At 46.1% G+C, this 24,306-nt stretch overlaps 1 protein-coding gene across 3 annotated transcripts; it reads left to right on the forward strand.

The window, feature by feature from the left end:
• Positions 1 to 30: 30 nt before the first annotated feature.
• Positions 31 to 23,174, forward strand: SURF1 (SURF1 cytochrome c oxidase assembly factor). Of its 3 annotated transcripts, none has more exons than XM_069747357.1 (9): positions 31 to 113; positions 9,254 to 9,326; positions 12,094 to 12,212; positions 17,826 to 17,908; positions 19,989 to 20,177; positions 21,187 to 21,259; positions 21,677 to 21,839; positions 22,186 to 22,267; positions 22,778 to 23,174. In XM_069747357.1, the coding sequence occupies exons 1-9, from the start codon at positions 75 to 77 to the stop codon at positions 22,839 to 22,841; spliced, it is 885 nt and encodes a 294-aa protein (XP_069603458.1). In that variant the 5' UTR covers positions 31 to 74; the 3' UTR covers positions 22,842 to 23,174. The 3 variants fall into 3 exon arrangements, with proteins under 3 accessions (XP_069603458.1, XP_069603460.1, XP_069603459.1); XM_069747359.1 differs by having other exon boundaries at positions 75 to 218; XM_069747358.1 differs by lacking the exons at positions 31 to 113; positions 9,254 to 9,326 and adding an exon at positions 11,300 to 11,416.
• The last annotated feature ends 1,132 nt before the right edge of the window (positions 23,175 to 24,306 follow it).

A 24,306-nucleotide genomic window follows, 5' to 3' on the forward strand; every position in this document is an offset into this window, starting at 1 on the left:
TATGGTTTCCACAGCACACGTGACGTCTCTCGGAAGCTCTGCAGCCTCACGTGATACAGGAAGCCGGAGCCGCCATGTCTGCAGTGCAGGTGTTATTGAGAGCTAGACGGCAGGTGAGGACCGGCAATAGCGGGACATGTGACACCGGGGGACCGGACACCGCTGCTCCGTAACGTGGGAAGTCTCCGGTCCCGGCCTGTGCCCATCTTCTGTCACTGGTTAGTTCATTAGCCACAATGCCCTTAGTTGTGAGCAGCCCCCTGATTGCTCCTGTAGTGGCGGCCATTCCTGCCTCCTGTGCTCGGGCAGTGCACACACTGACTGCTCTAACTGGAAAGAACCCTTTCCTGTTCTGCTGTCTGACCTGACTGCTCTCAGCTCCCTCAGTGTCTGTGGGTGAAGCCATCCGGCCCAAAGGCGTGTCAGTACTGACTTTGCTTCTGACACTGATGAATGTCTGCCTGTAAGACCCCGGCCATATATATAGTCTGATCTATCTCAGGCTTCTCTTGTTCCGTCTGTCCATTGACATGGGGGCAGGTTCTCAGGATCGGTTCGGTTGCCAGCAGTCGGACCCCCAGCAATCGGCTAGTTGCCCACTATCTCGCTGATAAGGCTAGGTTCACATTGTGTTCACAGCATACAAGATATCTTCAAAACTTGGTTCGACCCCTTTAATAGATTTTTTTTAGATTGTTGCTGCCTAATTCTAAAATAAGGGGGATTCTGACAACTACCCCCACCCCCCACCACCACCACCACTAATCGCAGCATGTTGGCAGACTGTGATGATGGACTGTATAGAGATTGTGGTGATGTGTGATAGGTGCTGCAGGCCTTATGGGGGCGCTCCGCTGGCCTCTGTACCACAGGTCGCACACAGCAGTGCCCGTCACTACACGGCCCCGAGATCACCCTGAAGATCGGCTCTTGTACAGTGTACAATGTCATTTTGGTGTAAAATCAACTCCATTTATCGTGATTAGGTATAATAATGATTTCATTTATGAATAGCGAGGTCTTAACGTTACATTTACGAAATTACTAGGAGCATTTTTATCATTCTGTAAAAAAATGAAGTGTGACCTAGTCTGCACAATAGATAACTGTCCACCAAATACTAGGAATGCTGAAAGAAAGCTGCCATTAGCCTGATACGCCCCACATAATCCCCAGTATATAGCCCGTCCCCTCCATACATCTCCCCCCATAGCCTGATACCCCCCACATAATCCCCAGTATATAGCCCGTCCTCTCCATACATCTCCCCCCATAGCCTGATACCCCCCACATAATCCCCAGTATATAGCCCGTCCTCTCCATACATCTCCCCCCCCATAGCCTGATACCCCCCACATAATCCCCAGTATATAGCCCGTCCTCTCCATACATCTCCCCCATAGCCTGATACCCCCCACATAATCCCCAGTATATAGCTTGTCCTCTCCATACATCTCCCCCCCATAGCCTGATACCCCCACATAATCCCCAGTATATAGCCCGTCCTCTCCATACATCTCCCCCCCATAGCCTGATACCCCCCACATAATCCCCAGTATATAGCCCGTCCTCTCCATACATCTCCCCCCCATAGCCTGATACCCCCCACATAATCCCCAGTATATAGCTTGTCCTCTCCATACATCTCCCCCCCATAGCCTGATACCCCCCACATAATCCCCAGTATATAGCCCGTCCTCTCCATACATCTCCCCCCCATAGCCTGATACCCCCCACATAATCCCCAGTATATAGCTTGTCCTCTCCATACATCTCCCCCCCATAGCCTGATACCCCCCACATAATCCCCAGTATATAGCCCGTCCTCTCCATACATCTCCCCCCCATAGCCTGATACCCCCCACATAATCCCCAGTATATAGCCCGTCCTCTCCATACATCTCCCCCCCATAGCCTGATACCCCCCACATAATCCCCAGTATATAGCCCGTCCTCTCCATACATCTCCCCCCCATAGCCTGATACCCCCCACATAATCCCCAGTATATAGCCCGTCCTCTCCATACATCTCCCCCCCCATAGCCTGATACCCCCCCACATAATCCCCAGTATATAGCCCGTCCTCTCCGTACATCTCCCCCCATAGCCTGATACCCCCCACATAATCCCCAGTATATAGCCCGTCCTCTCCATACATCTCCTCCCATAGCCTGATACCCCCACATAATCCCCAGTATATAGCCCGTCCTCTCCATACATCTCTTCTCATAGCCTGATACCCCCCACATAATCCCCAGTATATAGCCCGTCCTCTCCACACATCTCCACCCATAGCCTGATACCCCCCACATAATCCCCAGTATATAGCCCGTCCTCTCCATGCATCTCCCCCCATAGCCTGATACCCCCACATAATCCCCAGTATATAGCCCGTCCTCTCCATACATCTCCTCCCATAGCCTGATACCCCCCACATAATCCCCAGTATATAGCCCGTCCTCTCCATATATCTCCCCCCATAGCCTGATACCCCCCACATAATCCCCAGTATATAGCCCGTCCTCTCCATACATCTCCCTCCTTAGCCTGATACCCCCCACATAATCATCAGTATATAGCCCGTCCTCTCCATACATCTGTCCATAGCCCGACACCCGCCACATAATCCCCAGTATATAGACAGTCCTCTCCATACATCTCCCCTCATAGCCTGATACCCCCCACATAATCCCCAATATATAGCCCGTCCTCTCCATACATCTCCACCCATAGCCTGATACCCCCACATAATCCCCAGTATATAGCCCGTCCTCTCCATACATCTCTGTCCATAGCCCGACACCCCCCACATAATCCCCAGTATATAGCCCGTCCTCTCCATACATCTCTGCCCATAGCCTGATACCCCCCACATAATCCCCAGTATATACAGTCATGGCCAAAAGTATTAACACCCCTGCAATTCTGTCAGATAATACTCAGTTTCTTCCTGATTGCAAACACAAATTATTTGGTATTATTATCTTCATTTAATTTGTCTTAAATGAAAAAACACAAAAAGAATTGTCCTAAAGCCAAATTGGATATAATTCCACACCAAACATAAAAAAGGGGGTGGACAAAAGTATTAGCACCATTCGAAAAATCATGTGATGCTTCTCGAATTTGTGTAATTTACAGCACCTGTAACTTACCTGTGGCACCTAACAGGTGTTGACAATAACTAAATCACACTTGCAGCCAGCTTACATTTCAAAAACCTGACCTGCACATCCAAACATAGACTGAGTGTGAACAGGTGCTGAACCCAGAGTCGCCAACTCGTATATAGTTAAATAAATAGGGCAGCACACTGCAGCGCCAAAACATGCAAACTTGAAAAAACGAAATTTGAACTGCATTACTGCACTAGAAATATGAAAAATGAGAGCTTTTAGCGCACAAAAATGGCCAATTTTATGTGTACCTCGAAGCCACGTTAAGGCATCTCTCTTATACGAGACGTTTATTCTCAGTGAGGTAGGTCAAACGTAGGACCTCGTATAAGAGAGATGCCTTAACGTGGCTACGAGGTACACATAAAATTGGCCATTTTTGTGCGCTAAAAGCTCTCATTTTTCATATTTCTAGTGCAGTAATGCAGTTCAAATTTCGTTTTTTCAAGTTTGCATGTTTTGGCGCTGCAGTGTGCTGCCCTATTTATTTAACTTGAAGCCAGCTGACATGGATTAACCCCTTAGCGACCGCCGATACGCCTTTTAACGGCGGCCGCTAAGGGTACTTAAACCACAGCGCCGTTAATTAACGGCGCTGTGGAAAAAGTAAATAGCGCCCCCCAGAGTCGGATTTTCTCTGGGGTCTTGGCTGCCGGGGGTAGCCGAGACCCCAGAGAACATGATTCGGGGGGTTTTGTAGAGAATCTTTGGGGTCTCGGCTATCGGGGGTAGCCGAGACCCCAAAGAGCATGATCGGGGTCGGTTTTACCGACCCCTGTTTTGCGATTGCCGGTAATTAACTGTTTACCGGTGACCGCAAAAAAAAAAGCAAAGTGTAATTCTCTGTCCTCTGATGTGATCGCACATCAGAGGACAGAGAAATAGGGGGATTCAGGGACCCTATCATACTCACCGGTGTCCCTGGGTCCTCCTGCTGCTCCTCCTGGCCGCCGGGGAAAAGAAAATGGCGGGCGCATGCGCAGTGCGCCCGCCATCTGTCTCCATCTGCCGGCCGGCAGGAGAAGAGCAGTTGGGGCTAAAATTAGGGCTAGGGTTAGGGCTAGGGTTAGGCCTAGGATTAGGGTTAGGGCTAAATTTGGGGTTAGGGTTGGGGCTAAATTTAGGGTTAGGGTTGGCGCTAAATTTAGGATTAAGCTTCTTTCACACTTACGTCGGTACGGGGCCGTCGCAATGCATCGGCCCGACATACCGACGCACGTTGTGAAAATTGTGCACAACGTGGGCAGCGGATGTAGTTTTTCAACGCATCCGCTGCCCAATCTATGTCCTGGGGAGGAGGGGGCGGAGTTACGGCCACGAATGCGCGGTCAGAAATGGCGGATGCGACGTACAAAAAAACGTTACATTGAACGTTTTTTTGTGCTGACGGTCCGCCAAAACACTGATCCAGTGCACGACGGACGCGACGTGTGGCCATCCGTCACGATCCGTCGGCAATACAAGTCTATGGGCAAAAAACGCGTCCTGCGGGCACATTTGCAGGATCCGTTTCTTGTCCAAAACGACGGATTGCGACGGATGCCAAACGACGCAAGTGTGAATGTAGCCTTAGGGCTAGGGTTGGGGCTAAAGTTGGGGTTAGAGTTGGGATTAGGGTTAGGGTTTGGATTAGGGTTGGTATTAGGGTTAGGGTTGGCATTAGGGTTACGCTTGGGATTAGGGTTAGGTTTGGGATTAGGGTTAAGGTTAGGGTTGTGATTAGGGGTGTATTGGCATTAGGGTTAGGTTTGAGGTTAGGGTTGAGATTAGGATTAGGGGTGTGTTGGATTTAGGGTTTTGATTAGGGTTATGGTTAGGGTTGACATTAGGGTTGTTTTGGGGTAAGGGTTGTGATTATGGTTAGGGTTAGTGATTAGGATTATGGATCGGGTTGGGATTAGGGTTAGGGGTGTGTTGGGGTTAGGGTTGAAGCTAGAATTGGGGGGTTTCCCCACAGGTACATCAGGGGGTCTCCAAACACGACAGCCAATTTTGCGCTCAAAAAGTCAAATGGTGCTCCCTCCCTTCTGAGCTCTGCCGTGCGCCCAAACAGTGGGTTACCCCCACATATGGGGCATCAGCGTACTCAGGATAAATTGGACAACAACCTCTGGGGTCCAATTTCTCTTGTTACCCTTGTGAAAATAAAAACTTGGGGGCTACAAAATCTTTTTTGTGGAAAAAAAAAATATTTTTTTTATTTTTATGACTCTGCAGTATAAACTTCTGTGAAGCACTTGGGCATTCAAAGTTCTCACCACACATCTATATAAGTTCCTTGGGGGGTCTAGTTTCCAAAACGGGGTCACTTGTGGGGGGTTACTACTGTTTAGGTACATCATGGGCTCTGCAAACGCAACATAACGCCAACAGGCCATTCTATCTAAGTCTGCATTCCAAAACGGCACTCCTTCCCTTCCGAGCTCTGCCGTGCGCCCAAACAGTGGTTTACCCCCACATATGGGGCATCAGCGTACTCAGGATAAATTGAACAACAACTATTGCAGTCCAATTTCTCCTGTTACCCTTGTAAAAATAAAAATTTGGGGGCAAAAAGATTATTTTTGTAGAAAAAATGCAATTTTTTATTTTCACGGCTCTACGTTATAAACTTCTGTGAAGCACATGGGGGTTCAAAGTGCTCACCACACATCTAGATAAGTTCCTTAAGGGGTCTAGTTTCCAAAATGGTGTCACTTGTGGGGGGTTTCCACTGTTTAGGCACACCAGGGGCTCTGCAAACGCAACATGGCGTCCGATCTCAATTCCAGACAATTCTACATTGAAAAAGTAAAACGGCGCTCCTTCCCTTCCAAGCTCTGCGGTGGGCCCAAACAGTGGTTTACCCTCACATATGGGGTATCGACGTATTCAGGAGAAATTGCACAACAACTTTTGTGGTCTAATTTCTCCTGTTACCCTTGTGAAAATAAGAATTTGTGGGCGAAAAGATCATTTTTTGTGTAAACAAAAGCGATTTTTTATTTTCACGGCTCTACGTTATAAACTTCCGTGAGGCACTTGGGAGTTCAAAGTGCTCACCACACATCTAGATAAGTTCCTTAAGGGGTCTAGTTTCCAAAATGGTGTCACTTGTGGGGAGTTTCCACTGTATAGGCACATCAGGGGCTCTCTAAACGTGACATGGCGTCCGATCTCAATTCCAGCCAATTCTGCATTGAAAAAGTCAAACGGCGCTCCTTCACTTCCAAGCTCTGCGGTGCGCCCAAACAGTGGTTTACCCCCACATATGGGGTATTGGCGTATTCTGGAGAAATTGCATAACAAAATTTATGGTTACATTTCTGTTTTTACACATGTGAAAATAAAAAAAATGGTTCTGAATTAAGATGTTTGCAAAAAAAAGTTAAATGTTCATTTTTTCCTTCCACATTGTTTCAGTTCCTGTGAAGCACGTAAAGGGTTAATAAACTTCTTGAATGTGGTTTTGAGAACCTTGAGGGGTGTAGTTTTTAGAATGGTGTCACACTTCATTATTTTCTATCATATAGACCCCTCAAAATGACTTCAAATGTGATGTGGTCCCTAAAAAAAAATGGTGTTGTAAAAATGAGAAATTGCTGGTCAACTTTTAACCCTTATAACTCCTTAACAAAAAAAAAATTTGTTTCCAAAATTTTGCTGATGTAAAGTAGACATGTGGGAAATGTTATTTATTAACTATTTTTCGTGACATATCTCTCTGATTTTAAGGGCATAAAAATACAAAGTTTGAAAATTGCAAAATTTTAAAAATTTTCGCCATATTTCTGTTTTTTTCATAAATAATCGCAAGTAATATCGAAGAAATGTTACCACTAACATGAAGTACAATATGTCAAGAAAAAACAATCTCAGAATCAGCGGGATCCGTTAAAGCGTTCGAGTTATAACCTCATAAAGTGACAGTGGTCAGAATTATAAAAATTGGCTCGGACATTAAGTACCAAATTGGCTCTGTCACTAAGGGGTTAAAGTTGACTCAACCTCTGTCCTGTGTCCTTGTGTGTACAACATTGAGCATGGAGAAAAGAAAGAAGACCAGAGAACTGTCTGAGGACTTGAGAAACCAAATTGTGAGAAAGCATGAGCAATCTCAAGGCTACAAGTCCATCTCCAAAGACCTGAATGTTCCTGTGTCTACCGTGCGCAGTGTCATCAAGAAGTGTAAAGCCCATGGCACTGTGGCTAACCACCATAGATGTGGACGGAAAAGAAAAATTGACAAGAGATTTCAACGCAAGATTGTGCGGATGTTGGATAAAGAACCTCGACTAACATCCAAACAAGTTCAAGCTGCCCTGCAGTCCGAGGGTACAACAGTGTCAACCCGTACTATCCGTCAGCGTCTGAATGAAAAGGGACTGTATGGTAGGAGACCCAGGAAGACCCCACGACATAAAAAAGGGAGGCTGGAGTTTGCCAAAACTTACCTGAAAAAGCCTAAAACGTGTTGGAAGAATGTTCTCTGGTCAGATGAGACAAAAGTAGAGCTTTTTGGGCAAAGGCATCAACATAGAGTTTAGAGGAGAAAAAAAGAGGCATTCAAAGAAAAGAACACGGTCCCTACAGTCAAACATGGCGGAGGTTCCCTGATGTTTTGGGGTTGCTTTGCTGCCTCTGGCACTGGACTGCTTGACCGTGTGCATGGCATTATGAAGTCTGAAGACTACCAACAAATTTTGCAGCTTAATGTAGGGCCCAGTGTGAGAAAGCTGGGTCTCCCTCAGAGGTCATGGGTCTTCCAGCAGGACAATGACCCAAAACACACTTCAAAAAGCACTAGAAAATGGTTTGAGAGAAAGCACTGGAGACTTCTAAGGTGGCCAGCAATAAGTCCAGACCTGAATCCCATAGATCACCTGTGGAGAGATCTAAAATGGCAGTTTGGAGAAGGCACCCTTCAAATATCAGGGACCTGGAGCAGTTTGCCAAAGAAGAATGGTCTAAAATTCCAGCAGAGCATTGTAAGAAACTCATTGATGGTTACCGGAAGCGGTTGGTCGCAGTTATTTTGGCTAAAGGTTGTGCAACTAACTATTAGGCTGAGGGTGCCAATACTTTTGTCTGGCCCATTTTTGGAGTTTTGTGTGAAATGATCAATGTTTTGCTTTTTGCTTCATTCTCTTTTGTGTTTTTTCATTTAAGACAAATTAAATGAAGATAATACCAAAGAATTTGTGATTGCAATCATTTTCAGGAAGAAACTGAGTATTATCTGACAGAATTGCAGGGGTGTCAATACTTTTGGCCATGACTGTAGCCCGTCCTCTCCATACATCTCCCTCCATAACCTGATGTCCCCCACATAATCCCCAGTATATAGCCCGTCCTCTCCATACATCTCCCTCCATGGCCTGATGTCCCCCACCTAAATTGTCTGTAATATAAGAGCCCTCTGCCTGCCGCCGCTCCTCTGCACTGTGTGTAATGCACCTACACTGCGCCGGAGATCACTGGGAGCGGAAGTTAGTGACTCTCCGACACTTGTGCCCATCAAAACTGAAGACCGAAGAAGAGGAGCAACGTCAGGGAGTACGCGCAGGATTTACAGCTGTGCACGTGGCGTCAAGGGGACTCTGAAGTGAGGGGAAGGCTCTTATTCTCCAAGCAGTGAACACCCCAGGACCTGGAAGAGCAAAGCTATAAAAGATGATTTGTAGTGAAGAAAGCCACATCCAGGCGGCACAGGTGTGACTAGTGTCCGCTGTATACAACCTGTATGCCCATATTAATAACTCCAAAAAGTGACAGCTTCTCATTAGTATTCAGGACTTGGCCTATGGACAGGTCATCAGTATGAGATCTCTGGGGGTCTGACACCCGGTCCCAGTACAACCATCCATCATCTGCTCTCGGCGGAGGCCACATGTTAGCAGTTGCTGAGCCGCCTACAGCTTCATCATCTGTATTGTGGCAGCGGACGAGAGTACTGCACATGTGACCTATTGGACCATTTATAGGTCATCAGTATAGAATAGTGGGGCCACCCTTTAATTGTTTGGTGGGATGGTGAGCGCTTCCTGCCGGATACTGCTTGGACCCCAGTGACGATGTCTCTTCTCCTTTCTTTGCAGTATCGCCTGCTCCAGTCTCAGCTGACGCTGTCTTGTCTGTGGCCCAGATCCCAGCCATGGAGCCGCCAGATGTGTAAGGGTCACTGATGAATTTAGATGGAAATATAGACTCTGCCTTAGAGCTTGTTCACACATTGCATTTTTGTCCCGAAAAAAGACGCAGTCTTTTACTGTTCCAAAAAGTGCAATGAGATTTCTGACATCCCGTGCAGCACACGCTGCTTATTTTTTCCATGCAGATTTAAACAGTTTGAAATTTCAGTGTTTTTCACCCATAGAAAGCAGTAAGAAAGTGCAGAACACACAGCAGGTGGGCGTTCATGTGTTTTTGCAGTTTTTTGCTTCATTTTAGTGATTAACCCACTGTAATTATATTAAAAATGTACTGCAGATAAATCACACCCATAACCCACAACAAAAGACACAGCAAACCTTGTATTATTACTGCCGAGAGAGAGGGTCTTGGCTGCGGAAAAAACCGCGGCCCATGAATAAATCCGGTAGCTTTTTTCAGTTTTCAATAGACCAGTCTCATTTTTCGTCACGTGACTTTTCAATCACTTTTTATTCTATATTTTTTCTTTTTCCTTTGGCGCTCACCATGCCAGGTAAGTAAGGATATAGGTTTATAGTACAGATCAATACAATTTTCCAATGTTTCCCGAGTTATACTGTATTTTGTTGTTTTTTTTTTATAAAGGAGTTTTTTCCTTTCTGCAGACTGTGTGCTATAAGTGGTAAAAGACCAGGCTAAGTATTGCTCACTCTCCACAAGTCCAGTGCTCGCTCTCTGCTGCTGCCTTGGTCTCTATTGTTTGCAGCTCTGATGTCACATCGGCAGCGCTGCAGCCAATCCATGAGCTCAGCGGCTCTTCATGAGTAGGCAGCACGAGCCGCAGAACTCGCTTGATTGGCTGCAGCGCTGTCGACATGAAATAGAGTTCAGCAATTTGCAATCGGAAAAGACGTACATTTATCTCCTTAAGTTAAACAGAAAACCAAGCTGACACTTTCCTTACAAGAATGTAGGTAAATTTATAAGGAAACCTCCTGTCTCCCCCCAGAGCTGTGCTGCCCTCCTGCTCTCTGTGTGGCTGTAAGATAGCTGGCTGCCATAGGAGCATGTTAGAGGGGGTCTGTCCGCAGGAGGTCACCCCCAGACTGTCCATATGCACATGTAGGCGAGTGTACCAGTACCTTTAGCTAGCTAGTCCCTTCTTCCCTTAATGAGAAGTGGCCATTTAAATCAATGTGTACGAGGCTGATGTGCTTTCAGCACGTCCCAAGCTTCTGCTCTCCCCGGCTATATTCCCGTCCCTCCCCGCCATCTGCTGATGGACAGCCTCCTTGCTTGAAATCATGCAGCATAGAGAGCAAAAGCATGGGGTCTTCCTCCGCATGCTGACAGCACTCAGCTCATGTGCATAGAAACAATGTGGGAGGTAAAATCCTGCTGACAGATTCCCACGAAGACCATGTTCATGCTGTGTTTTACCCTTGCATTAGTGGCTGTGTTGGAGCGCAGCCCCAGGGCCATTGACTGTAATGATGCCATATACACCTATTTGAGGTGTGCATCAAGATGCAGTTGACTACCTTTTTGATCCCCTTACATAAGTGTTAACTGCTGTGAATACTGTCTAACAGGGCACTCTGTGAGTCCGTCTGCGTCAGTACAGTCAATGGCACAGTCAGTACTTAGTACATGCCCCCGAATGGCTATATAAACATACAAAGCCTAGCATAAGAACAAAGAGAAGTTACCCTGCAGGACATATAGTGATAATTGGGTTGTCCACTACTAGGACAACCCCTTCTTGATCTAAATGTTTGGCTCAATAAATAAAAACGCCTGTGCTCGCCTACCATGCCTGTGCCGTTCCGGCGGTGTCAGCATTAGCAGTCTCGGGGCTCTCGTGCGGTTGTTGTGACACATGAGCAGTCGGTTCTGTCGTCAATGTCCCCGTCTTTGTACAAATTGAACATGAAGTGGAAGTCCTGGCTGCAGCTGATCATGGATTCTTCTTGATGCTCAATTCAACAGGAGGCAGAGATGGTGATACCAGCACTGATTGGGCACCGGGCACCACGTGTCACATCAACCGCACAGGAGCCCCGGGGAGAGCGAGTGCCCACACCACTGGGACGATGCCGGCATGGGAGGTCAGTATAAGCTTTATTATTTTACCAGGCCAAGAATGGGGTTTTCAAAGGAGTTGTCTAAGTAGTGGACATCTTCTTTAATAGTCCGTGTCCATAACTTAGGGGACTTGATTTACACAGTTTTGATCAAAAAAGCGTAAAAGCCATCTCGCCACAACTAGGTTACAATCAGGTCTGCTCCTAACTCCAGTATGTCACCACGTTATGTTCCCCCAGGCCTCAAATACGTGGGGGCAGAGCAGGACCCAGACCTGACTGTTTTACACCTGCCCGTGGAAAGCTATATAGACAAGATGCACAGCCCATAGGGGAGTGGTCCCTTCCACAATTGTACGGACTACAAGCAACTAAAACATAACATACTATTGGAATCTCATTTTTCAGGGCTATATGATCATAGCCTAAACTCTGTTCATGTGCTAATCCCTCCCCTCAGTCATTAACAGTTATTAATTTACCCTGTGTTCTCTGCAGAGTTTGAGCTTTTCTTTCATATCGATATAATTTCCTGTGTACTCATCCTTTATTTCTAGGCTTTTTATCATTTCTGAACTCTTAACTAGTAGATATAGTGTGGCGCAATCACTGATGTTGTCCCGAGAGCTAACAGTCTGCGAGGCACTGGGATGTGTGCTCTACCCCATGTTTTGCACTAATATCCTATGTATCTACAACAGGTCCCAGTAGCGGCTCACATAGACCATTCTCGTCTTCCACGGAGTCTAGTAAAGATCCACTGGTGAAATGGATGCTCTTACTCATCCCTGTCGCCTCCTTTGGGCTTGGAACTTGGCAGGTAACATTCATTACAACATCATACGGCAGAGAGTTCCATAGTCTCACTGCTCTTACAGTAAAGAATCCGCGTCTGTTATTATACCTAAACCTTCTTTCCTCCAGACGTAGAGGATGCCCCCTTGTTCCTGTCTTAGGTCTATGATTAAAAAGATCCTCAGAAAGGTCTTTGTACTGTCCCCTCATATATTTATACATTAAAATAAGATCACGCCTTAGTCTTCGTTTTTCCAAACTAAATAGCCCCAAGTGTAATAACCTATCTTGGTATTGCAGACCCCCCAGTCCTCTAATAACCTTGGTCGCTCTTCTCTGCACCCGCTCTAGTTCAGCTATGTCTTTCTTATACACCAGAGGCCAGAACTGTGCACAGTATTCTAAGTGTGGTCGAACTAGTGACTTGTATAGAGGTAAAATTATGTTCTCCTCATGAGCATCTATGCCTCTTTTAATGCATCCCATTATTTTATTTGCCTTTGTAGCAGCTGCCTGACACTGGCCACTGAACACGAGTTTGTCATCCACCCATACTCCCAGGTCTTTTGCATTGATGGTTTTGCCCAGAGATTTAGAATTAAGCGCATAGTTATACATTTTATTACTTCTACCCAAGTGCATGACCTTACATTTATCCCCATTAAAGCTCATTTGCCATTTATCAGCCCAAGCTTCTAGTTTACATAAATCATCCTGTAATATAAAATTGTCCTCCTCTGTATTGATTACCCTGCAGAGTTTAGTGTCATCTGCAAATATTGAAATTCTGCTCTGAATGCTCCCTACAAGGTCATTAATAAATATGTTAAAAAGAAGAGGGCCCAATACTGACCCCTGTGGTACCCCACTGCTAACCGCGACCCAGTCCGAGTGTGCTCCATTAATAACCACCCTTTGTTTCCTATCCCTGAGCCAGCTCTTAACCCACGTACACATATTTTCCCCTATCCCCATTATTCTCATTTTATGTATGTATACACTGTGCAGTGATCGGGTATATTGAGGCTGTGCCTGCTGCTTTTCGGGTGATGTTTGCACTGTGTAGTGTAATTTGTCACATGCCCGCTCTCAGCACGTGACTTGGTTGTGCCTGCAAGGGTTAATCTATCTCCCCACTCTCAGTCCAGTATTCAACCTCTGTCCTATGCTGTAATGGGAGCATGAATCACACACCGACCCAGGCCACACACCCGATGAGTCCTGGAAATATTAATGCTAATAATGTCTACCACTCATAAGGCTCACACACCTTAGGCTATGGATTCTTTTAGAACATTAAAGGTTCAACTTGTTAAAGTTTTATACTTTAATACAAAAAGTTCAATGCTTACAGTAAGAAAAAGGTATAAAAATATGATAATAAAAAGACATACAACTTATGCAAAACAGTATAAAATAACAGGAGAAAACTTACAGAAATCATCTAACTGGTGGTTTGCTTTCTGCTCCCTGAGAGGGGTGAATGGAGTTGGTGGAACACATCAGCGTCGGCTGCCCTCACATGTGAACATGATTCTCTGAATACAGGTCCAATTTATAACTTTGGTCTGGAGGTCAGGTTTCTAGACCGCCCCCTCAGGTTAATATCATAATTGCTTGGTTTTTGATTGGACCACGACCGCGCCCCCCAATGAATATATTATTTTCTCTTGAGATCCTTTGTGTAACAGCTCTCCCAGAGATACTATCAGGCCGTAATTAACATCTCTCTTCCAAGAGCTAGGAGGTGCCAAATGTTACCTTTTTTCTTGGATCTCAGCACCACCCCCTGGTGAGATTTGGAGACAGAAGTCTACTTGTCCCAGGAAAGTACATATTAACACCTGGGTGCGACATGCATCTTTTCAAGACAGATTTGTATATTGAGGCTTTACCTGCTGACACTATGATGTATGCACTGTGCAGTGATCAGTAGTGGGAGGCTGTGCCTGCTGCCTCTCTGATGATATATACACTGTGCAGTGATTAGTAGAAGGCTGTTCTCCCTGCAACCCGGATGTTGTTTACACTGTGCAGTCATCGGTATAATGAGGTTGTACCTGCTGCTGCTCTGATGTATACATTATGCAGTGATGGGTATAATGAGGCTATGCCTGCTGCCGCTCTGATGATGTATACACTGTGCAGTAATTGGTATAATGAGGCTGTACCCGCTGCCACTCTGTTGATGTATACACTGTGCAATGATCGGTATTAGGAGGCTGTACCTGCTGTCTCTCAGGTGATGTATACACCGTGCAATGATCAGTATTAGAAGGCTGTACCTGCTGTCTCTCGGGTAATGTATACACTGTGCAATGATTAGTATTAGGAGGCTGTACCTGCTGTCTCTCGGGTGATGTATACACTGTGCAGTAATTGGTATAATGAGGCTGTACCCGCTGCCACTCTGTTGATGTATACACTGTGCAATGATCGGTATTAGGAGGCTGTACCTGCTGCCTCTCAGGTGATGTTTACACTGTGTAGTGATCGGTATTAGGAGGCTGTACCTGCTGTCTCTCGTTTGATGTATACACTGTGTAGTGATCGGTATTAGGAGGCTGTACCTGCTGTCTCTCGGGTGATGTATACACTGTGTAGTGATCGGTATTAGGAGGCTGTACCTGCTGTCTCTCGGGTGATGTATACACTGTGTAGTGATCGGTATTAGGAGGCTGTACCTGCTGTCTCTCGGGTGATGTATACACTGTGTAGTGATCGGTATTAGGAGGCTGTACCCGCTGCCGCTCTGATGATGTATACACTGTGCAATGATCGATATTAGGAGGCTGTACCTTCTGTCTCTCGGGTGATGTATACACTGTGTAGTGATCGGTATTAGGAGGCTGTACCTGCTGTCTATCGGGTGATGTATACACTGTGTAGTGATCGGTATTAGGAGGCTGTACCTGCTGCCGCTCTGATGATGTATACACTGTGCAATGATCGATATTAGGAGGCTGTACCTTCTGTCTCTCGTGTGATGTATACACTGTGTAGTGATCGGTATTAGGAGGCTGTACCTGCTGTCTCTCGGGTGATGTATACACTGTGTAGTGATCGGTATTAGGAGACTGTACCTGCTGCCGCTCTGATGATGTATACACTGTGCAATGATCGATATTAGGAGGCTGTACCTTCTGTCTCTCGGGTGATGTATACACTGTGTAGTGATCGGTATTAGGAGGTGTACCTGCTGTCTCTCGGGTGATGTATACACTGTGTAGTGATCGGTATTAGGAGACTGTACCTGCTGCCGCTCTGATGATGTATACACTGTGCAATGATCGATATTAGGAGGCTGTACCTGCTGTCTCTCGGGTGATGTATACACTGTGTAGTGATCGGTATTAGGAGGCTGTACCTGCTGCCGCTCTGATGATGTATACACTGTGCAATGATCGGTATTAGGAGGCTGTACTTTCTGTCTCTCGGGTGATGTACAGTGGGGCAAAAAAGTATTTAGTCAGTCAGCAATAGTGCAAGTTCCACCACTTAAAAAGATGAGAGGCGTCTGTAATTTACATCATAAGTAGACCTCAACTATGGGAGACAAACTGAGAAAAAAAAGTCCAGAAAATCACATTGTCTGTTTTTTTAACAATTTATTTGCATATTATGGTGGAAAATAAGTATTTGGTCAGAACCAAAATTTCATCTCAATACTTTGTAATATATCCTTTGTTGGCAATGACAGAGGTCAAACGTTTTCTGTAAGTCTTCACAAGGTTGCCACACACTGTTGTTGGTATGTTGGCCCATTCCTCCATGCAGATCTCCTCTAGAGCAGTGATGTTTTTGGCTTTTCGCTTGGCAACACGGACTTTCAACTCCCTCCATAGGTTTTCTATAGGGTTGAGATCTGGAGACTGGCTAGGCCACTCCAGGACCTTGAAATGCTTCTTACGAAGCCACTCCTTCGTTGCCCTGGCGGTGTGCTTTGGATCATTGTCATGTTGAAAGACCCAGCCACGTTTCATCTTCAATGCCCTTGCTGATGGAAGGAGGTTTGCACTCAAAATCTCACGATACATGGCCCTATTCATTCTTTCATGTACCCGGATCAGTCATCCTGGCCCCTTTGCAGAGAAACAGCCCCAAAGCATGATGTTTCCACCACCATGCTTTACAGTAGGTATTGTGTTTGATGGATGCAACTCAGTATTCTTTTTCCTCCAAACACGACAAGTTGTGTTTCTACCAAACAGTTCCAGTTTGGTTTCATCAGACCATAGGACATTCTCCCAAAACTCCTCTGGATCATCCAAATGCTCTCTAGCAAACTTCAGACGGGCCCGGACATGTACTGGCTTAAGCAGTGGGACACGTCTGGCACTGCAGGATCTGAGTCCATGGTGGCGTAGTGTGTTACTTATGGTAGGCATTGTTACATTGGTCCCAGCTCTCTGCAGTTCATTCACTAGGTCCCCCCGCATGGTTCTGGGATTTTTGCTCACCGTTCTTGTGATCATTCTGACCCCACGGGGTGGGATTTTGCGTGGAGCCCCAGATCGAGGGAGATTATCAGTGGTCTTGTATGTCTTCCATTTTCTAATTATTGCTCCCACTGTTGATTTCTTCACTCCAAGCTGGTTGGCTATTGCATATTCAGTCTTCCCAGCCTGGTGCTGGGCTACAATTTTGTTTCTGGTGTCCTTTGACAGCTCTTTGGTCTTCACCATAGTGGAGTTTGGAGTCAGACTGTTTGAGGGTGTGCACAGGTGTCTTTTTATACTGATAACAAGTTTAAACAGGTGCCATTACTACACGTAATGAGTGGAGGAAAGAGGAGACTCTTAAAGAAGAAGTTACAGGTCTGTGAGAGCCATAAATCTTGATTGTTTGTTTCTGACCAAATACTTATTTTCCACCATAATATGCAAATAAATTGCTAAAAAAAACAGACAATGTGATTTTCTGGATTTTTTTTTCTCAGTTTGCCTCCCATAGTTGAGGTCTACCTATAATGTAAATTACAGACGCCTCTCATCTTTTTAAGTGGTGGAACTTGCACTATTGCTGACTGACTAAATACTTTTTTGCCCCACTGTATACACTGTGCAATGATCGGTATTAGGAGGCTGTACCTGCTGTGTCTGTAGAGCAGTCTTCAGTCGCTTTTGGCATCTTGTCTAGATTATCACAAGCACTTGGTTCTGGGGTGCTTATTGCTAGGGGCTGTGGTGTGTTCTCCTCCCGTTGCTGCTGGTTTTGTTCACCACATAGAGAACTCTGGGATAGATAGTATCGGCCTTTGTCATTGCCATCATGCTGACCCTAACCCAATGATTGTGCTTAGATGTCCCCAGTAAAGACGCCGGTGACTAGCACTCTACAGTTGTGGTCATCCTGTTGTAGACCTGGCTCGCTTATATGTGCGCCCACCTCGGGGTCTGAAAAAAACTTTTGCATCCAGTAATTAACCCCTCAGTCACTTGGATCCTCATTTAGCGGAGGACGATGGGAAACTATTTTGGCTTCTACCTGGTGGATGTAGGAGTCACGTGGTTGTCTTTTGATGACTCCATTGCTGGTGGCTGTGACAGAGAAGCTGGTTCTCCTTGCTGACTGTAGCTATCGCGTGGTTGGAGTTGATGTTCTCTGCGTCATTGCTGCTCTTTGTCTTCTCTTTTAGATCCAGCGACGGAAATGGAAACTAAACCTCATCCAGCAGCTGGAGGCACAGGTTACGTCCAGCCCCATATCGCTCCCCACAGAGTGAGTTCCCATTAGCAGCCACTTTGTAATGGGGAATCCATGGAGTTTACCAAGAAACAGCTGAAGCTATGAAACAATCTGCAGTCACACTCTGGACCCTGTTAGGGTTACTGTCGAATGTCCTGCCATGTTACATAGTTACATAGTTACATAGTTATTAAGGTTGAAGGAAGACTATATGTCCATCTAGTTCAACCCATAGCCTAACCTAACATGCCCTAACATGTTGATCCAGAGGAAGGCAAAAAAACCCCATGTGCAAAGAGTAAGCTCCACATTGGGGAAAAAAATTCCTTCCCGACTCCACATACGGCAATCAGACTAGTTCCCTGGATCAACGCCCTATCAAGGAATCTAGTGTATATACCCTGTAACATTATACTTTTCCAGAAAGGTATCCAGTCCCCTCTTAAATTTAAGTAACGAATCACTCATTACAACATCACATGGCAGAGAGTTCCATAGTCTCACTGCTCTTACAGTAAAGAATCCATGTCTGTTATTATGCTTAAACCTTTTTTCCTCCAACCGCAGAGGATGCCCCCTTGTCCCTGTTTCAGGTCTATGATTAAAAAGATCATCAGAAAGGTCTTTGTACTGTCCCCTCATATATTTATACATTAAAATGAGATCACCCCTTAGTCTTCGTTTTTCCAAACTAAATAGCCCCAAGTGTAATAACCTATCTTGGTATTGCAGACCCCCCAGTCCTCTAATAACCTTGGTCGCTCTTCTCTGCACCCGCTCCAGTTCAGCTATGTCTTTCTTATACACCGGAGACCAGAACTGTGCACAGTATTCTAAGTGTGGTCGAACTAGTGACTTGTATAGAGGTAAAATTATATTCTCCTCATGAGCATCTATGCCTCTTTTAATGCATCCCATTATTTTATTTGCCTTTGTAGCAGCTGCCTGACACTGGCCACTGAATTTAAGTTTGTCATCCACCCATACACCCAGGTCTTTTTCATTGACGGTTTTGCCCAGAGTTTTAGAATTAAGCACATAATTATACATCTTATTACTTCTACCCAAGTGCATGACCTTACATTTATCCCCATTAAAGCTCATTTGCCATTTATCAGCCCAAGCTTCTAGTTTACATAAATCATCCTGTAGTATAAAATTGTCCTCCTCTGTATTGATTACCCTGCAGAGTTTAGTGTCATCTGCAAATATTGAAATTCTACTCTGAATGCCCCCTACAAGGTCATTAATAAATATGTTAAAAAGAAGAGGGCCCAATACTGACCCCTGTGGTACCCCACTGCTAACCGCTACCCAGTCCGAGTGTGCTCCATTAATAACCACCCTTTGTTTCAATGTGTATTGAAAGAGTCTCTGATGCCCTCACGCTGCATCCCCCATACTTGATTCTGGTACTCCCATAGGCGCACATGGATTGGGGTCCCCCTGTGTTTTTTAGTCATTTTGATTATTAGACAAGTGGGATGAGCTTTTCTTCTCTCTGAATTGTTATTTCTGACAACCTTTGTCGGGAGGATGTCACCCTGCCAGATAAGTCTCGGGGGGCAGAACTTGTCCTGCCAGAGGTAGTCTGTGTATGGTGGGACGGCCACTGGACTTACAAACAGGAGCCAAAACATTATCTAACAGTCATTGGGTGTTAAAAAAGGAAAAAAAGTAAAGATTGTAACCATTTATTGGATGGAAGACTGTGGCATACCTTAGGAGCACTTTAGTTTTGCACCTCTCAATTGGCAGAAAAGTGTAAGATTGTGGCGCTTTTGGTGCAAGGTGCATTCAGATTTGGATATCTTTATTGTGGGATCGATGTGAATATTTTCCTGCCCAATGATGACAGAAGTATTCTAGGAGTGATACCTTTATTGGCTAACCAGAAAAAAATCATTTATTGTGGGATGAAAGCGCTGCTTGCTCCTTGTATAATGTGTAGGGTGTAGTGTAAGATGTGTCCGCGGGCGTTATCATTTCGTCAGGAATGCTGGTTTGAAGGTAACCATGAAGCTATGTAAAGTTGGGGAAAGTTGTGGCCAATGTGACATCTGTCCATAAACCTTACATGTTCATGCTGTACACGATTCCCTGTTGTGTCCAGTCTCGCAGAGCTGCAGACATTGGAGTACCATCCCGTTAAGGTCACAGGCCATTTTGACCATTCGAAGGAGCTTTACCTGAGACCCCGCACCCTGGTGAGGCCAAGCAATCAGTCTCAGGATTCCAGTGGGATGGCACCTCCGGAGACCGGGGCTCACGTCATCACCCCATTAATCTGTACGGACTCTGGGTATGTAATGTTATCATATGATGTGTTCTTTACCAGGGCTGAGGAGTCGGAAAAGCCAAACCTCCGAATCCTCAATTTCCATGACTCCGACTCCACCAAGATGGACTCCGACTTCGACTCCACAGCCCTGTTCTTTACAGGGACGAAACCTGTGGGATTTACTTATTTATATTGCTGCTAGTGAATCTTATCTGATGATTGGCATGTCTAACCTGTGACCACTGGAAAAGTCTCCAATTTCCACTCCCGTTCAAAGAACAAAATGCACTGGTGGTGTTGTCGTCATTGAGATGGTGGCGTTGTAGCTGGAGGTTCATCATTGGGAAAGTGGTAGTGCCATATGTACAGTACAAAGAAGTTGTCATGGAAGGGGCGGTGCAGTAGGTGCAGCATCGTTGTCATTTAAGGGGTATCACTGTAGGTGCAGCATTTCTATAGTGAAAAAGGTGGCACCATAGGTACAATGACATCGTGGAAGCGGTGGCGCCGTAAGTGCATCGTTATTATCATGGAAGAGGTGGTGCCATGGGTACAATAACATGATCATGTAACTGGTGGCGCTTTAGATGCAGAGTAATGGAATAGGGGATGCCATGGATACAATGACATGATCGTGGAAGTGGTGGCGCTGTAGATGCAGCCTTATGGAAGAGGTGATGCCATGGGTACAATGACATCGTAGAAGTGGTGGCACTGTAGATGCAGCCTTATGGAAGAGGTGGTGCCACGGGTACAATGACATGATCGTGGAACTGGTGGCGCTGAAGATGCGGCCTTATGGAAGAGGTGATGCCATGGGTACAGTGACCTGATTGTGGAAGTGATGGCGCTGTAGATGCAGCATTATTATCGTGGCACAGGTGGTGCCACAGGTACAGTGACATCATCATGGAAGGGGTGGCGCCCCGGTTGAAATCATGTCATCATGGTGAATGGATCAGGTATTTTCATGCTGATAATCTTTATTTTTGCTCCTCCACCTCTAATATGTGTAATAATTTCCCCACAGAATCACCATCTTGGTAAATAGGGGATTTGTGCCTAACAAGAAGCTAAATCCACAGACGAGACTGGAGGGTCAGGTGAGCATAGCACTGGATGGCCAGGCGACATTACAGGGAAGGTCTGCTGTCTGTGCGAGTAATGAGACGGGGCGCTCGCTGTGCCTGGTATGATATATTGTGTTCCGCAGACAAGTGATGAACCACACAGTCGCTCACAGTGTGCAGGAGCCATAGGGTCTGCCATCATATTGTATGTCAGCGATCTGTAAGTGTAGGGCTTCCCCCCCTGTCCAGGAGATGACCTGCTCATGCATCTTACTATAAGGGTCTGCTCGCACTAGGAAACCTCCTGCGGCCATACATCAGCACTGACTCCAGGACCTCTTTAGAGACTGATCATGTGCTGGCGATCAGGAGATGATTGGACTTCTGGCTGCAATTGTTCTCCATCCTCCTGCAGATGTGTGAGGAGTTCATCAGCTTTTCTCTTTGTAGATTGATGGGAAGCTGGACCTGGTGGGGATTGTGAGACTCTCGGAAACTCGACAGCAGTTTGCTCCAGAAAATGATGTTAAGAACAACGTGTGGTATTATCGGGACCTGGCAGCCATGGCAGAGCAGACGGGGGCACAGCCGATATACATTGAGGCTGATTGTGGTAAGACCTGATGAGATGGGCAGTACCCTCACTCCTTTACGCTGAGGTTCTGTCGTAGGATGCAGTGCCCTGTTATACTGCATCCGATGAGCAGCTTCTTTATATAATGCAGACCCCACTCGTGAATGTTATTGTGAATGCACGCCATCCCTTTATATTACAGAATGCAATAAATCAAGAGCACAGAAGTTCCCCCTAGTAGCCAGTGCTCCGCTCTCAGCATTCTGAAACGGGGGAGTCTGGGTACTGAGTGCGCCTGTCCCCATCTTTCTTTGCTTCATCTCCCTGTTTGTAGTCTGGTGGATGTCAAGATGGTGGTTAATAGACCTTCTCTGTTAAATCTCAGACAGCACCGTTCCTGGGGGTCCTATCGGTGGACAGACCCGTCTGACACTAAGAAATGACCACCTGCAGTACAGTGTGACCTGGTAGGTGGATATCTGCACATTTTCCTATGCATGGGCTCCATATTTATCATGTCGCCTTTGGACACTTAATGGACGTGACTTTCAGGGCGTGTGCCATGTGTGTCTCCTGGCACGTCATTTTGCATTAGATTTAACACATGGGACCACCAAGAAAGTCTCCCAAGGTACGCGCTAAAAGAAACACCTAATAGTGTGATGTATACCACCAAACTCAATGCCACAGAGACGAAGCCTATAGACGTGTTCTGTATACCACAGCCAGGATGTGTATACATGTGTATGTACGTCCCGTACATGACTACATGCCCGTGTGTTCCCGCTCCGCACATACCAGGACGTAACCCACAACTCGCCTAACATCAGTGCCCTGTGCGTTATACCAGTGGCTGCGCAGACCCACTCCCTTCAGCCTCGCTGTATGACCACCGCATGCCATAGTGCCTACTTACTGATTGTTTCCACCATCATTCTTCTACCCCGAGGTCATGTATTGCTTTCTCTAATTTCCAGGTTTTCACTCTCTGCCTTCACCTCTCTTCTCTGGTTCCAAAAATTCATCCGGAAAGCCCATTAGTGACGTCTCCAGGGATCACAGTCGGTGGCCAGATCTGCTGTAACAAAGTGGAGGAGGCGATACGACGTCTCTCAGGAGTTGCTGGCTGGGAACCACTTTATGATGAGCCTTCAGGAGTACGACCTGGAGCCCCGTAAGGACAGAGAGGCAGCAGTGCGTGTGATGGCGGAGTCAAGGTGCACATTTAGCCCCGCCAGCCCAACGAATAATCAGACACTTGGGTCTTCTATTTTTATCTGCCATTTATTCCAGTTTTCTCTTTTTGGTTTGATAGGGTCATGGGAATGGTGCAGGAAGCCTCCAGTTAATAAAGTTTTTTTCTGGTTGCAGTGAGAGCTGGGCTGTTGTGTGTGACCGGAGCCGAGCATTACGCTGCTAATCTCTGATTTACAGGCCCAATGCTATGATGTCCCCCCACACAGGACGAGGGGATTCCTGCACCTTCTTTAGCACACAGACAGGAGCTGCTGCCGTATAAAGGACAGTATGCAGCAGACCTGAGCTGCACCCGTGACCTGGGTGTCACACTGCGGAGTGCTAGCTTCCTCAGATTTAATAGATGAAACCTAACACTGCAGTTTTCTAGCAGTCTGGTGGGATTTCAGTTGATTTCCCAAGTGGCTAGTGAGTTAAGAGGTGGGGGTTACAAAGATTCTTCTGTTCTTTTGTAATATCAATTTATGCAAAGTTTTGTTGAAATGAGAACAACCATTCATCCCACACCCGTGTCTAAAGGGATCCGGTCTTGTTGAAGATGGTGTCTGACCTGCAGGGAGGATGTTACAGGGCAGGAGGGGCTGATCAGATGGATAGATGTGTGGGGAAAGGTTCAGTAAAAGTTGTAGGTTATTAATTTAAATCCCTAATATTTGTATACAGGAGTCCAGTGGGTGGCTCTACTCTGTGATTGACAGTGTTCCCTCTGTTCATGCAGAGATAGCTGTCAATCACTATCAGGACCGCCCACTGGACTCATCCATATACCAGGGATCTCAATAAACTGCAAGTTTTCCTGAATCTTCTTCTGCCAGACGCCTCTCCATCATTCTGCTCAGTTTCTCCTATCTCTGCGCTCCACAGATTGGGCTGCATGTACAACGTGATCACATCCCTTTTAATAAAGGTGTTGCACCACATGCGCACCATACTCTTGAGTATTTTGGTTTCGTAAATCTGCCCCTTTGCATCAGATGGGTCCCAGCCACATCCTGATGGCTGCAGATAACAGGAAATCTGTGCAGTGCTAAGACTGTCCCAATGTGGCCCTCAGTCCAGCCTCCCCCGGGCTCCTCTGTGAGAGTAGGTGTATGTGACCGTACACAGTACTGGGCAGAGTGCGATCAGAAAAGGCAGTACGTGAGAGCACACAACCATCGGTCTCCTACAGCAGAGGTCCCCAACTCCAGTCCTCAAGGCCCACCAACAGGTCATGTTTTCAGGATTTCCTTTGCATTGCACAGGTGAT

The sequence above is a fragment of the Ranitomeya imitator genome, chromosome 2, assembly GCF_032444005.1.
Source record: "Ranitomeya imitator isolate aRanImi1 chromosome 2, aRanImi1.pri, whole genome shotgun sequence".
Taxonomy (NCBI): domain Eukaryota; kingdom Metazoa; phylum Chordata; class Amphibia; order Anura; family Dendrobatidae; genus Ranitomeya; species Ranitomeya imitator.

Excerpts from the sequence above, each read along its gene's own strand:
- SURF1 (XM_069747357.1), top strand. The coding sequence starts at position 75 with ATGTCTGCAGTGCAGGTGTTATTGAGAGCTAGACGGCAG. Across the intron at positions 114-9,253 it reads TATTGAGAGCTAGACGGCAG|TATCGCCTGCTCCAGTCTCA; the intron begins GTGAGGACCGGC and ends CTTTCTTTGCAG. Across the intron at positions 12,213-17,825 it reads TTGGGCTTGGAACTTGGCAG|ATCCAGCGACGGAAATGGAA; the intron begins GTAACATTCATT and ends CTTCTCTTTTAG.